The sequence below is a fragment of the Gobio gobio genome (genome assembly GCF_949357685.1).
Source record: "Gobio gobio genome assembly, chromosome: 2".
In the NCBI taxonomy this organism is placed as follows: domain Eukaryota; kingdom Metazoa; phylum Chordata; class Actinopteri; order Cypriniformes; family Gobionidae; genus Gobio; species Gobio gobio.
The window spans coordinates 20319781-20333044 of NC_137098.1; the positions used below are offsets into that span (position 1 = coordinate 20319781).

General features: G+C 36.4%; 1 protein-coding gene across 4 annotated transcripts in view; it reads right to left on the reverse strand.

Annotated features, from left to right (window-relative positions):
• LOC307138715 (receptor-type tyrosine-protein phosphatase delta) overlaps nt 1-13264 on the reverse strand; it is a 185600-nt gene that overhangs the window by 48171 nt on the left and 124165 nt on the right. For 2 of the 4 annotated variants that reach the window (XM_079837245.1, XM_079837243.1), the window contains exons 13-17: nt 7393-7419; nt 6096-6213; nt 3848-4435; nt 3439-3536; nt 3086-3342 (exon numbers count right to left, since the gene is read on the reverse strand). In XM_079837245.1, coding sequence (XP_079693371.1) covers nt 3086-3342; nt 3439-3536; nt 3848-4435; nt 6096-6213; nt 7393-7419 — 1088 coding nt within the window. Of the gene's footprint in view, nt 1-3085; nt 3343-3438; nt 3540-3847; nt 4436-6095; nt 6214-7392; nt 7420-13264 lie in introns of all 4 variants that reach the window. The other 2 variants (XM_079837244.1, XM_079837242.1) reach the window with 1 other exon arrangement.

Below are 13264 nucleotides of genomic sequence, written 5' to 3' on the forward strand. Positions count from 1 at the left end.
ATATTTTATGTACAGCTGTGCTATTGCTCTGCTAATTAAACCTTCACACTCTGCTCTTACTGATGGAATGTAAAATCAGTGAAGATTGGCCACTAGGCCGCACATATATAGGCGTGAAACCTCCAACACTATATTGGCTAGTGTTTCAGTTTCATTGTCAAACCCCTGTATCGGCCAAACAGAAACAAACATATAGACTGATGCAGATCATTTAAAAATACCAAATAATAGGTTGATTTTTATTGGCCTTTCAGTCTTTCAGTTTATTGGCCTGAGTTTCAGTCGCCCACTAGCTCAACAAGAATGCAAAAAGTACAACTGAAAAAGAAACTTTGAGAAGTATAGAATAGTTTTAGGAAACTTTTGTGGTGATTTTGTGTCCTTTTAAAGCTTTAAATAATTTCCTACATGAAAAGGAGCACAGGAAAAGAAATCCTACATGTTTGGAACAACATGAGCTAAAAGATGACAGAATTGTAATTTTTGGGTGAACTACCCCTTTAAGAATGACAGACGGCCCTGCTAGAATCTCATAATCCAATACAGCCATTATGACCACAAGCTAAAAAATACTTGTCAACCAACATGGTATTGAATGTGGCAGAAATAATGATTATCATATGTGTTGTTATTTACGGAAACCTCAATATCTCATGACGCTCCCTAGCTACTTAAAATAAAAACTGACCTCTAAAGCACCAGGGTTATTAAAAGCAACATTTCTCATTTTCGCTTAAAGTACTAAAATAACTCAAACTAATTAAACTAAAACAAAAAACCTAAAACGTAATAAATAGTATATAGACATTTAAAAAATAAAACTAAAACTAATAAAAATGACAAAAAACGAATCTAATTCATTCTAATGGTCCAATGGAAGTTGCTTGATTATTTTTAATTTGCCTAATTTTTTGAGTGATTTCAGCTGTGTTTTTACAGAAAAGTCTCGGGATGCTCCCTAGATATTGATCTCAAATGCACCAAGGTAAAATTACATTATATACAAAAAAAATATACAAATACAATCGAATTCAAAATGTTAACAAAAACTATAACTGTATATCAATATTACAAAAATAACACTATAACGCAATGGTGCACATATATAATTATTTTGCACATTCCTGTTCCTTAGACTTGATTTTAAGACTGTTTAGGTCCCCACTGGAAGTTTTCCAAGGACTCCTAGTTGAGAAGCACTGTTTTAGACCTCACTGACAAACATAGATTAGCCTATTTTAAACATAATTACTGTAAAATACAGTTCATTTATATTATTTGTTATGCTTAACATCTGCTCTTTTCTCAAAACACATGAATAAAGAAGGTTTTTCCCCAGATTTCTACTTGCTCTAGCTTTGTAATCAGAGGAATCTCAGAGGACTCGTATCTGTGTAGATGTCAGGTTAATATCTGCTCCCAAACCAGAGATAATCAACCCTAAAGTCAGGGGATATATATATTAGTGCTGTCAGTTAAACGCGTTATTAACGCCGTTAACGCAAACCTATTTTAACGCCGTTAATTTTTTTATCGCGAGATTAACGTTCTTTTTGGTCTAACAAACTTTGTAGTTTTTTCACATGGTGTTGCAACAACTAGTAACGTTAGAAAAACTACAACACCACTCCGGATGCAGCTAGACCGGAAACAAAACATCAGGCACGCTGCGGCTGCCCACACTTGTTTGGGCCATTAAAACAGTAGACGTGGATGGCAAGCGTGAGACGCCGAAATGAGAAACGTATTAAGCCATGGTTTAACTCAGGGGTCTTCAACTAAAAGTGCTTGTCTTGAGCGCTGCTTTCTGCTCTGATGGTGCGCTCACACCGGACGCGAATGAAGCGTTTTGCGCGAGTGATTTAAGTCAATGCAAAGACGCAAATAGACATTCTGCGACGCGGATTAAGCGGCGTGCATGTCGCGTCATTCGCGTCCGGTGTGAGCGCACCATCAGCCTCTTCTTCACTGCATGCTTGACCGCGCGTCTGGGTCTGAACGTAGTAACAATGAGCATTGCAACGTTAACTGTTTCATTACGTCAAAAGGCTTCGCGGTCCAGATGGACGCATCTCGCGGTCCGGATTCGGACCGGAGTCCGCTAGTTGGCGACCCCTGGTTTAACTGCACTATAGGCGGAGTCCTAGTTTACCTTGCATGTGCACTTTGTAATTTTATTTTGTATCACCCTGTTTTGATCCCTTAGAAAGGGCTGTTGAAGGGGCTGTTTGTGCAACAAAGTATTTTTTTCACCCTTTTATTGATGGACAGTGTTACATTGTGTGAGCGATTATTTGCTCCAAGAGTGAATGACTGCTTCAAGTGAGAATGTTGGTGTGAAATCGAACATTACAGTATGCCAATGTTGTTTTCAATAAAACAAACATTTGAACAAAGCAAGCCGATCCACTTTTCTATGTTGATAAGAGCATTAAAATAAGAAAAAATAATGGGTCAAAAAGAAATCAAGGGGCATTTAGAATAAATAAAAATGTGCGATTAATTGTGAGTTAACTATGGCATTAATGCGATTAATCGCGATTAAATATTTTAATCGTTTGACAGCACTAATATATATATATATATATATTAGGTACCCACTAAAAACATTACGACTAAAACTTGAAAGTTTAAGTAGCAAAACATTTACAAAATATTATGTTCATGTACCTTTTAATATGAACTAGAGATCAGTTCATTGTTCAATGACTTCAGCCCATCCTAACTTGAGATACTGAGGTTTCCATAAGACAAAATCTGTTGTGTGCCATGACACAAAGATAATTTGGTTAAACCAAGGAGGGAAAAGACCCAAACATAGTGAATCACTCAAATTACTCAAAAATGAGGGAAACTGAAAATGGTCAAGCAACCAACTTTACAATTTATGAACCACTTGAGATGGACTGACCCAACAGAGTTATTAGTAAATGAGACAAATATGCACAAACAAATCGCTCTGGAGAAGGCAAAACAAATGTATTGAGACAGAGGTGAGATTAAATTATTAACTAGATAGGTCTTTCTGCAAAGCCCATGGTGCTTCTCTCAATTAAACCAAACACAAAGAAGAACTGGTACTCACTTGACTTTCTCTGCTGTCTGCACAGTTGGCAGCTCAACCGTGACCATGCCGTCCGTATTGGTCTTGCCGATCAGGTACGGTTTGGTGCGAAGTATGTCAGGTGCTGTCATGGTGGAGACGCGGTGCTGGAGACCTCCGGCGCTGTTCCCACGGTTGGTGAGCAGGAAGGAATACTGAGTCTCCGGTTGAAGGTTGGTGATGAGCTTCTGCGTCAGTTTCCCATCCACCTCCACACTTTGACCATTATCGTACAAGATCTGGAAGGAACCAGCATTACTCCAAGCGTTAACCAAACATCAAATCTTATGCAAGTTTTAATGTGATAGACAGAGCATTTTAAGGGATGCTCTTACCGTAAACGGCTGCGCAGGGTTGTAGTTTTCAGGAATCTCCCACGTCAGCAGCACCGAGGTCTTCATGGCAGCTCTCACGTGAAAATTTTTTGCAAACACTGCTAAAAGAAAGTTGGGGCAGATGAATTAGACACAGAGCCGGAGCAGTTCTCTCACCACCTTTTAGGAAGGTAGCTAGTTATCAACAGCCTTACCTGCGAAGAATTTCGCCTGCTACCTCATGAGGACTAGTCCAGAACTAGAACCTTACCTTGCGGCATACCATTGACTCTCCGTAGGATGCTATTTGACATGAGCTAGCTATTCTAGGGGCATTTTCATATTTGATTTGGTCCTGAGAACCACACTCTTTCTCAAAGGTTGTAGAAGAAGGCAAACGTGGGCCGAGAGGGTATTTTGAGCCCCCTACCTTGGTTGACGGGTTGCGTTCTGAACTGGACGCTAGGACTGTAAGGACCGGGGCCCTTACTGGTGAAGGCACACATTTTAATATCGTAAGTTGTGTCTGCTTTAAGGCCGTCCAGCGTGACGGTGGACTCGGGTGCTGTGATGAACAGTTCTGAGGGACTGCGAGGGCTGTTGATGTCTTTGTATTGAAGGGCGTATTTGATAATGGCTCCGTTGCGCTCGGCTAACGTCACCGGTTGCCAGCTGACCTGCATGGTGGTCGTTGTGCTACTTTCGGCTATGATGCCTTGCGGATAACCGGACGGCGTGTCCTCGGATGTTGTGATCTCCTTTACCGTCTCCTCTCCGAATCCCACCTTATTGCGGGCCGAGAGGCGAAATGTGTAGGACGCCCCCTTGTGGATCTCTTTGGTGGTGTAGTGGTTCTCACGCTCCGAGAACTCGATCACTGTTAGCGGCTCGACGTCTTTACGGCCGAATCGGAGGCGGTAGCCTTGCAGTGCGCCGTGGGTGTTGGGAGGCGGGTGCCACTGTAGGAGCGCTGTGCCCATGTTTGTCGGACTCACCATGAGACGTGGCTTTTCAGGAACTGAGGATGGACAGACGACAAACCAGGGTTATTATAGTTAACTAAAACTGTGACTGATACTATTTAAAACATTTCTGCTAATAATAAAAAAAATGGAATAAAATAAAATATAAATATTAGATGAAGAACTTAAACTAAATGAAAATGAGAAATGTTGCCTTGGCAATAAACTGAAATTGAAACACTAAAATTATTAACTGTTCAACTAAAACTAAAGCTGAAATAAAAATAAATTAAACCTATATATATATATATATATATATATATATATATATATATATATATATATATATATATATATATATATATATATATATATATATATATATATATATATATATATACACACACACTGTATATAAAAAAAAAACTCTTCAAAGTGACTAACACTTTAACTAAAATTAAAGGGAAAACAGGAACATTTTTAATAAAATCTGATTAAAAATATTAATAAAAAACAGTACAGTATCTCGATACTAAAATAACAATGCAATAAACATGTGGCGGTTTAAAGGAGAGCATTTTGACCTGATTAAAAGTCAAAGGTCTTCTTTTATATATTATATAAAAGTTTATATTATATTATTTTATCTTTATTATATTATATTATATTATATTATATTATATTATATTATATTATATTATATTTATTATATTATATTATATTATATTATATTATATTATTATATTATATTATATTATATTATATTATATTATATTATTTTTCAGCATTAAAGTAAATCATATGGGCCTAAATGATATACAAGTCCACGCAAAATAACATATTAGCGATATTATTATTCTCAAATAAAGTTTATTATACTCCGGATAGGGGTGATTCAGTTTTTTTATTTTTTTATTCAATTTCTGTTTTTAAGCACTTTGAATTGCCATTGTGTACGAAATGTGCTATATAAATAAATTTGCCTTGCCTTGCTTTATTATTCAGTTATATGAACAAAACAGAATTAAATCCTTAATTCTAATTATTTGTATGACAATGAATTCTCAGCACAAAATTCATGACCGTGACAAGCCTATGTGCAATGTAACCGCAATGAAGACAATAGTCCACAATTTCTAACAATTTAAATATATTTTGGTAATGTGTCAGCTCTGAAAACTACACTGAAATTCACTGATCTAAAATACTTTAATGGATCCTCTTAGTATTGTACCTACACTGCTGTATCTATTCTCCGAATTCTCCAGTCAAAAACGCTGCGAGTTTGACAATTTGTAATGATACAATATCAAATAGATATCAACAGTGATACCGTGTGCCTTTTCACAGTTGCACACTCAAGTACAAAAGTGAGATAAAAGGCCTTTCAGGGTGCTGAATAACAGCACAATTAGAGGTACAACAGAAAAGCGCCTGTACTTATAAGCGATTGTGCGTTTCAAGCCTTTCAGTGATAATCCAGACAGTATGCAGTATTCTTTTCTTTTGAAAAAGTCTATTTTCCTGACAGATTTTTTCATTATTTCCTTAACCCCTGCGAGCATTTCAAAGTCAGAGCCGTAGGTGAGTGGAATTACAAGCGCCTTCATTACTGCGAGGGCAATTATAGGCATTCACTCATAATGGCTGCAGGGAGAGGCCTGCCGAATACAACAGAGTCCACAGGAACAGAGGCGTGAACTGCTCTGAACTTACCGGCTCCAGTGGTGGTGACCAGCTTGGGTTTGCTGCGCGCTCCGTCACCTTTGGTGGTGTAAGCGGCAACAGTAACTGAGTAGGTGGTCTCAGCGTCCAAATCAGTGAGGGCTAATTCCTGGAAAAACACAAGGACATTTTTAACACTGACTGAAAAAAAAACGCTTTTAAAATCATACAGAAAAAGGAATCTGGATTGTTCTAAATAAACATATGCATATCTGGAGGTAGTACTTAGAATAATAAATTCCATAAAAAACATGTAAAGCATCCACTCCAACGTCCCACAATAAACAATATTTGAAAGCCACCCAAGATATCTTAGGTTTTTCTTCTATTCTTCTTCATATTTAAACTTTATTATTTACAATAAAATTTGCAATAAAACAATTATTTAATTACGTATCTATATAATCTAAACATAATATCAATATTCTAAATTATATTTATAAAAAACATTTACTTTAATTATTATAATTATTTTATAATTTGTATAATTATTTTATTGCATTAATTTAAATGTTTTCCAGGGTTTACATTTTATTTTTGCTTACATGATTCCATAATTTTTAAATATTTTTTTCTCTCTCAAATAGCAACTCTTTTTTTTACTCAGCTATTTTTACAAGATACAATATTTTAGAGGTTGACAATAACTAGAAAAAATATATATGACAGGTGCTGAGGGAATTAATTAAAATAAGATAACATGACAGCAGCTTATATCTTGAGTTTTAGCCTTTTTAGCTTATTTTACAGTATATTTAGTATTTCTTTAAATCATTTTCAACTGTCTCCTTGTGGGCCCGACCCCCTGGTTGAGAACCACTGATGCAAAGCCTTTCATACATCTATGTAAAGGCCATCCATCACTCAATGCATAGATCCAACTATAATGCAAATTATTTTGTTTGAAATAAGAAATTAGAAAGACTTACTGAGTATTCAATTTCTTATGATAATATTATGCATAAACATTTTCAATGAACCAACTGCATGTTTCTGTGAGTTTGTATGTGTTTGCTGGTGTACAGTATGTGTGATTTGTATCCTTTTATTTAACTGCAAATGTATTGATAAATCATGATTTCTATGTTATAACGTATACAGGTGTTATTATTCACAAAAATGCATATGTATTTTAATGAATGAGATCCAATGTTGTATTCAGATGGTTATGGTTAATTAATATTAAACATCTAGCAAATGATGTGTATGTTTGCAAATCATGCACGGAATGAAATACAGTGAATGTGCAGAATTGAATGCATGCAGCTGTTTTCTCAAATGTACTCACATGTTCAGCTGAATCATCATATTCCCACTGATGCCCAGACCAGAGACCAGAAGGAGGAAAAAACAAACAGACAAACAAGAAAAGCAGTTCAATTACACTTGAAGACACAAGAGCGTTAGATGAACATGAGGTCTGTCTCTTATGTTTCTGTGAGCAGATGCTGGAATTATGAATTATTCATAATTCTGGAGGATTTAAACAGCGTGTCTGTGTCTCTACGTTGCACTTTGAGGTTTTGAGGTCAGGATGTTATGTGTTGTGTGAAATCAGATGGGCCAATCTCATTGTCTAACATGAAGTCACATAATCAAGCAGATAACAGGTCTATGCTGTGTGTGTAATTCATGGCTGGTTATGGCACATCATCATTAACCTCACATGGGAAAAATTAATGTCTAGGAAAAGTCACATGTCCATCTTGAGGATATGAAAAGAAGGCTATATGATGTCATAAGAATACATTTACTGCCTACTTTCTTATTTATTTCTTATTAGGGTAATGCAGTGAAAATATATCCCTCAATACAGTATGTGCAAATAAGGACTTTAATAATGAATAGCTGTGTGTTACTATAGACATTTTTCTTAACACGTTATCCAATTATTCATCGATTTTATTCATTTTAGCTGTTTTCTTTCTCCATGAGCATGTTTTTTTCTTCTTTTTTTCAGTTTGTCCCCAGCACTGCGTCATCTCAATCTCAACTCAATATTGATTGGGTAATTGCACATTTTAACCAGTTTATTTTACAGGTAAGTTAATCGTCCATTCTAAACTAATGTGCTGCTACATTGTCGCACACACGCACACACACACACAAACATTCAGGAGCACAGAAACATTCAGGAGCACAGAAACATTCAGGAGCACAGAAACTTACTGTCAATGCGGTCCTATGAGTTATCAATAAAATAGTTGAGAAACTATAAAATTATAGCATATGTTTCTTTCTGTTTTTGAAGTAAATAAACCCCTTTTTTCCCTTTTGGTAATTTATTTAGTCTGAGTTTCTTTCAAAAGTGAATTAAACAATAATGTAATGTTTCCTTGGGCCAGGGGCGGTTCTAGACCGTTTTTAGGGGGCTTTAGCTCCCCTGTCTGTCGTCTCAGCCTCCCTAAAACTATAATCACATATCTGAAAGATCGGGCCATTATTGCTTCAGGAAAGTTTATAATTTTCACATGTTTTTAAGTCTTATCAGTTTTAACATTCAAGTGATTTTAAGCCATTCAAGCGAAAGCCGTCGTAAAAGTAGTTTCAAGGTAAAAGGTATTTGCGCCCTGTGATAGATCATTTCTGTGCACGCACACACAAAATGATTTCAAAATGCCCATCTTGACGAGTATCCATGTAAACATAGTCGGTTATATCTTAAGTGAACAAAAACAGTTAAGAAAATTTGGAGGTGTGTCAATATCACAGATCTGTGCATTAGGTCTTTAAGTGAAAGCAGCCTTGTATACCTTCTGTTTCCTATGATTGGATGCCAAGATGGCTGCCGGGTACAGGGGTAGTTTGTTAGGCTCCACACTTGCCCCTTTGTTTAACCTTTTTCTACAGTCATTTTTAATCTTACTTCATATTTTTCAACAATTGCTCATCAACACTACAGAAATCTTCAGCCAAAGATGGATTTTAAACGTTGGGAAGAAGGATAAGGAGTTTTTTTGCATATGGCTGTTTGTGGTTCCTGATAAGTCCATGTGGTTTTGGTGTCAGTACTACTGGAAATGAAACACAGAGTAGATCTGTTGGACTCATGCCCATGGTTGACAGACCAAAACTGAACTTTTTCAGCCAAGGATACCATATTATTAACCCTACCCGCCTACCTACCACTTAATAACAAAACAACGTAGTAGGGGGATCACTACAAGAGGTGCAACTAATCAGAATTGCACAGTACCGAAGAGGAAAACTAAATTTGCACAATCCACATTTTCAGTTCAAGGTACACTGCTTTGGAACAGTCTGCCAGTTAAACTAAAAATACAAAAAGAGTTAAACATTTTTAAAAGAAATCTAAAAAAGTGGTTCAAACAAAAGCAGGTTTGTGAACATTGATGGTCGTACATAGTCTTAGCTTTCTTTTATTATTATTATTATTATTAGTAGTATTAGTATTTTTTTTATATATATATATATATATATATATATATATATATATATATATATATATATATATATATATATATATATATATATATATATATATATATATATATATATATATATATATATATATATATATATATATATATATATATATATATATATATATAATTCTTTTGTTTGTATGATTGTTTTATTGTTGTTAAAAAAAAGGCTAACCAGGGACTGGGGCTGCAAATTAGCCTTTGGCTAGAAGCCTATATGTGGAGCATCGGCTGCTTGAAATTGTTGCAATGTTTTTTTCTGCATTGTCCCTGTCAAATAAACGAATAAATAAATAATGTTAATCAAACAACAAAAGAAAAAAAGAATCACTCACTGGGCAGGTATGTAAGAATGATCTAAAACACTTTTGTCCAAATTTGTTTAAACTTTCTTTATATGTCAATACATAATTAAAATTTAAGTACTCTGAAAAAGAGAGTATACAAATCGAGTGACTCTAGACTTTTTTATCTGCAATAAACACCGCTCATTAATTTCGTTCGGGCCGAAAAAAGTGATTGGCTTGGGCGACTGTCACTCTCTCTCGCTACCATGGCTACCACCGCTTTTTCTACAGGATCTGCCCACATGTGCGCACCCCAGTGTTGCCAAGTCGGGCTACTTCAAACACTGTTGCCGCGGGCTGTTTTTCATGTCCGCGGGTTAAAGCGACCCCAATTATGTGATATTTTGCCCCGGGATTTGCGAATTTTAGCAGGCAGCCCTACCAAAAAGACACATATTTCACCCCCCAAATTTTTACCGGAGAAACACGATTGGGCTTGTTTTGGGCTAGTTTTGAGTAGCAATTGGGCGGATTTTGTTGTGAAAACCTGGCAACCCTGGCGCACCCGTTTGATTTGAGTTCAAGAGGCTGTATTTCTGCTGGACAGGTAATCTTTCATTTTGATTATACATTTTTTTGGTTTATGTTTTCATGAAGCATGTCTCACTAGCACATGTAGCTGCCTAATATAGCTAACATAACATTACTTAGCATGAAGTTACAATGTTATACACTTAGCGAACCATTAGTAGAGATGATAAATACTCAATATGCTTAGCTCAAGTTGATCGCTGTCGTGTTGAATTTCGCAAAATGTAACTTTACATAACAAAATGCATGTGTAAAAGCTAGTACACCGCATCCAGGAACTTTTTTTAGAACTACCCTCTGTCTAAACTCTTTTACCATGTTCACCAGGAACTTTACCTGCACGTTTATTTCGGCCCTTGGTTTGTTTTTATATACTCTACCAATGTTTATGTTGATGTTTTTATCTTGTATCTGTGTGTGTCGTAGACACTGTGTTGTGTGTGTATTTTAAACTTTACCAGTATCGTTATTCTAGCTTGATAGTGAGTACTAAAAGACATCTTATTTGTTTATATTCATAATGATAAAGTTAGATTTTTTATTACATGTGATTCTGACATGATGTCACTACATGCACTTCTTCTCCGCTCGCCTCAGGTAAATAATGCGTGTTTCAGCTGAGCTGATCGCGGTCGGCGTTGCGCGTTCATGTGTTTTGGGGGCGTGGCTTTGGAAAGAGCCCAGAAGGGAGAAGGTGGAGTGAATGGAAATAATGAGATGTCTTTAAAACAGTCGTGAGAGGTCTACAGACACTCAATTTTTATACTTTCTTTTTCTGAGTACTTACATTTTAATTACGTATTGATATATAAAGAAAGTTTAAACAAATTTGGAAAAAAAGTTTTTTAACCAAATCCTACCTACCCTACCTTTACTTTAACTAAATAACTTATGTATCTGTGTATATTTGCTTCATACAGTAAAACAGTTTTCACATACACTATATAGTAATGTTTATAAAAAAAATTATATTTGTCCTCTTGTATTTATTTGTGCTATTGCTCGTAATTTGTTTGAACTTTATATTAGATAGGCTAGTATTAGTTTTTCCTGTGATCCGACCAGGCCAGAAGAAAAAATTATTAATGTTTTTTTTTAGCTAGTTAACAGTAATATTAGTTAGTAATAATGATATGATGACAATTTTCTGTTAGTCAAACAGCAGCATTAACATATACCGATTTGAACTGTACTGCAGAAAGACTGGTATCATTATACAATTATATTTTTGTATTTACTTGGTACCAATTTAAGTACTGGTAGGGTACTTTTGACTTACTATATAAGTAATATAGTTGTGCCAATTTACAAAGAGGCACCACTTAAGGCCTTTTTACACCTGGTATAAGATGTGTTTTTGTCGATCAGATCACAAGTGGATGACGCTAAATACAGGTGCAAACGTGGTCTAAAACGGTTTGAGCTTGTCCACTTTCGACCACTTCCAGAGGTAGTCGAAAATGCTTTCAACCAGATTGCTTTCATGGAGTAAACGTGTCAACGAGTCATGTGGTCGAATGTGTCCGAACAGCCGCAAAAGACTCTCTGACAAAGACTTTATATAGGAAGACGGTGCACTCCGATTACTTATGAATGGTAGAAATTGCAACGCCCAATATGTTGAATAAGCCCCGCTTTCTAAATGAAAGAGCCAATCATTGATTAGTAAAGACATCGCATCACTGCAGCTGCCGTTAGAAGCTCTGGCTGCTATAGAAACAGGCAGTGTTCTGATATGTGCATTTAGGATTGCGTATGCTCATTAGCTTTGTCCAGGCTGAACAATGCCGTTTTTTATCATGATTTAAGTGTTTAGAAACAAAATGTATGAGACAGTTGTTGTCGGATTTCATTGGTGATTTCAAATATGAAATTTAATCGGAAGCTTGGTGAACAGTTTTGGAGAATTTCAATTCAAAGAGATAGGAGCTGCACTTGCATGCCCAAGAGGCATTTCAAAGATGGCCGCCGAGTGAATTATTTGTCTTAAAGGGACTTTTCTACTGACCTAACACATAAACATTATGGGAAGCGAGCTAGCCAGATGGGATTTAAACTTTGTCGGCTGAAGACTCAAGTTTTTCTTTTTTTTACACTTTATAATAACTGCATGCTATGAATCATTAGTTAAAGGTCCCATGGCATGAAATTTTCATTTTATGAGGTTTTTCAACATTAATATGAGTTCCCCTAGCCTGAATATTGTCCCCAAGTGCCTAGAAATTTTGATCGGTGTAAACCGAGTTCTGGCTGTCTTTCTCTACCTTTGAGAAAATGACATCTCGGACGAGCTGATCTGCAATTTTCCTGTTATGACGTCATATCAGGAACGGTTACCTCCCTTTCCTCTGCCCAGAGAATTTGGCACGCCCATGCGAGCGCCATATTTGTTTGTCCTCGAGAGATCATGGCTTGTGAACAAGTGAATGCTGGCAGTTTCTCAGTGTTTGGATGTACAAATGAAAACAGAAGTCTTTTTTCAGTTCCTTCTGATCTGTGATCAGTGATTTCTGATGTGTAGCTAATTATTCAAGTTCACACAGAACTTTATTATTCGTGCACACGCAGCGGCTTCTCTTTCTCCCGACAGAACGGGGTTTTCGTGTTTCGTGTCTATCTTGTGAGTCAGTGTTTTTGTACGTCCTCGTCGTGTCTATCTGTTCTAAAATGTGCATACAGTCGTGAGTTTCTGCTCAACATCGGCAGAGCCACATCTTTAGAGATAAACCTCAAGCACGCCTAAGCTCGGGCTGCACTGACTGGTCGGCCTTCAACATCACCGACCCCCAGTACTGCATCTCGCCCACAGCGGAGGCACCATACGCGGTGCGAGATT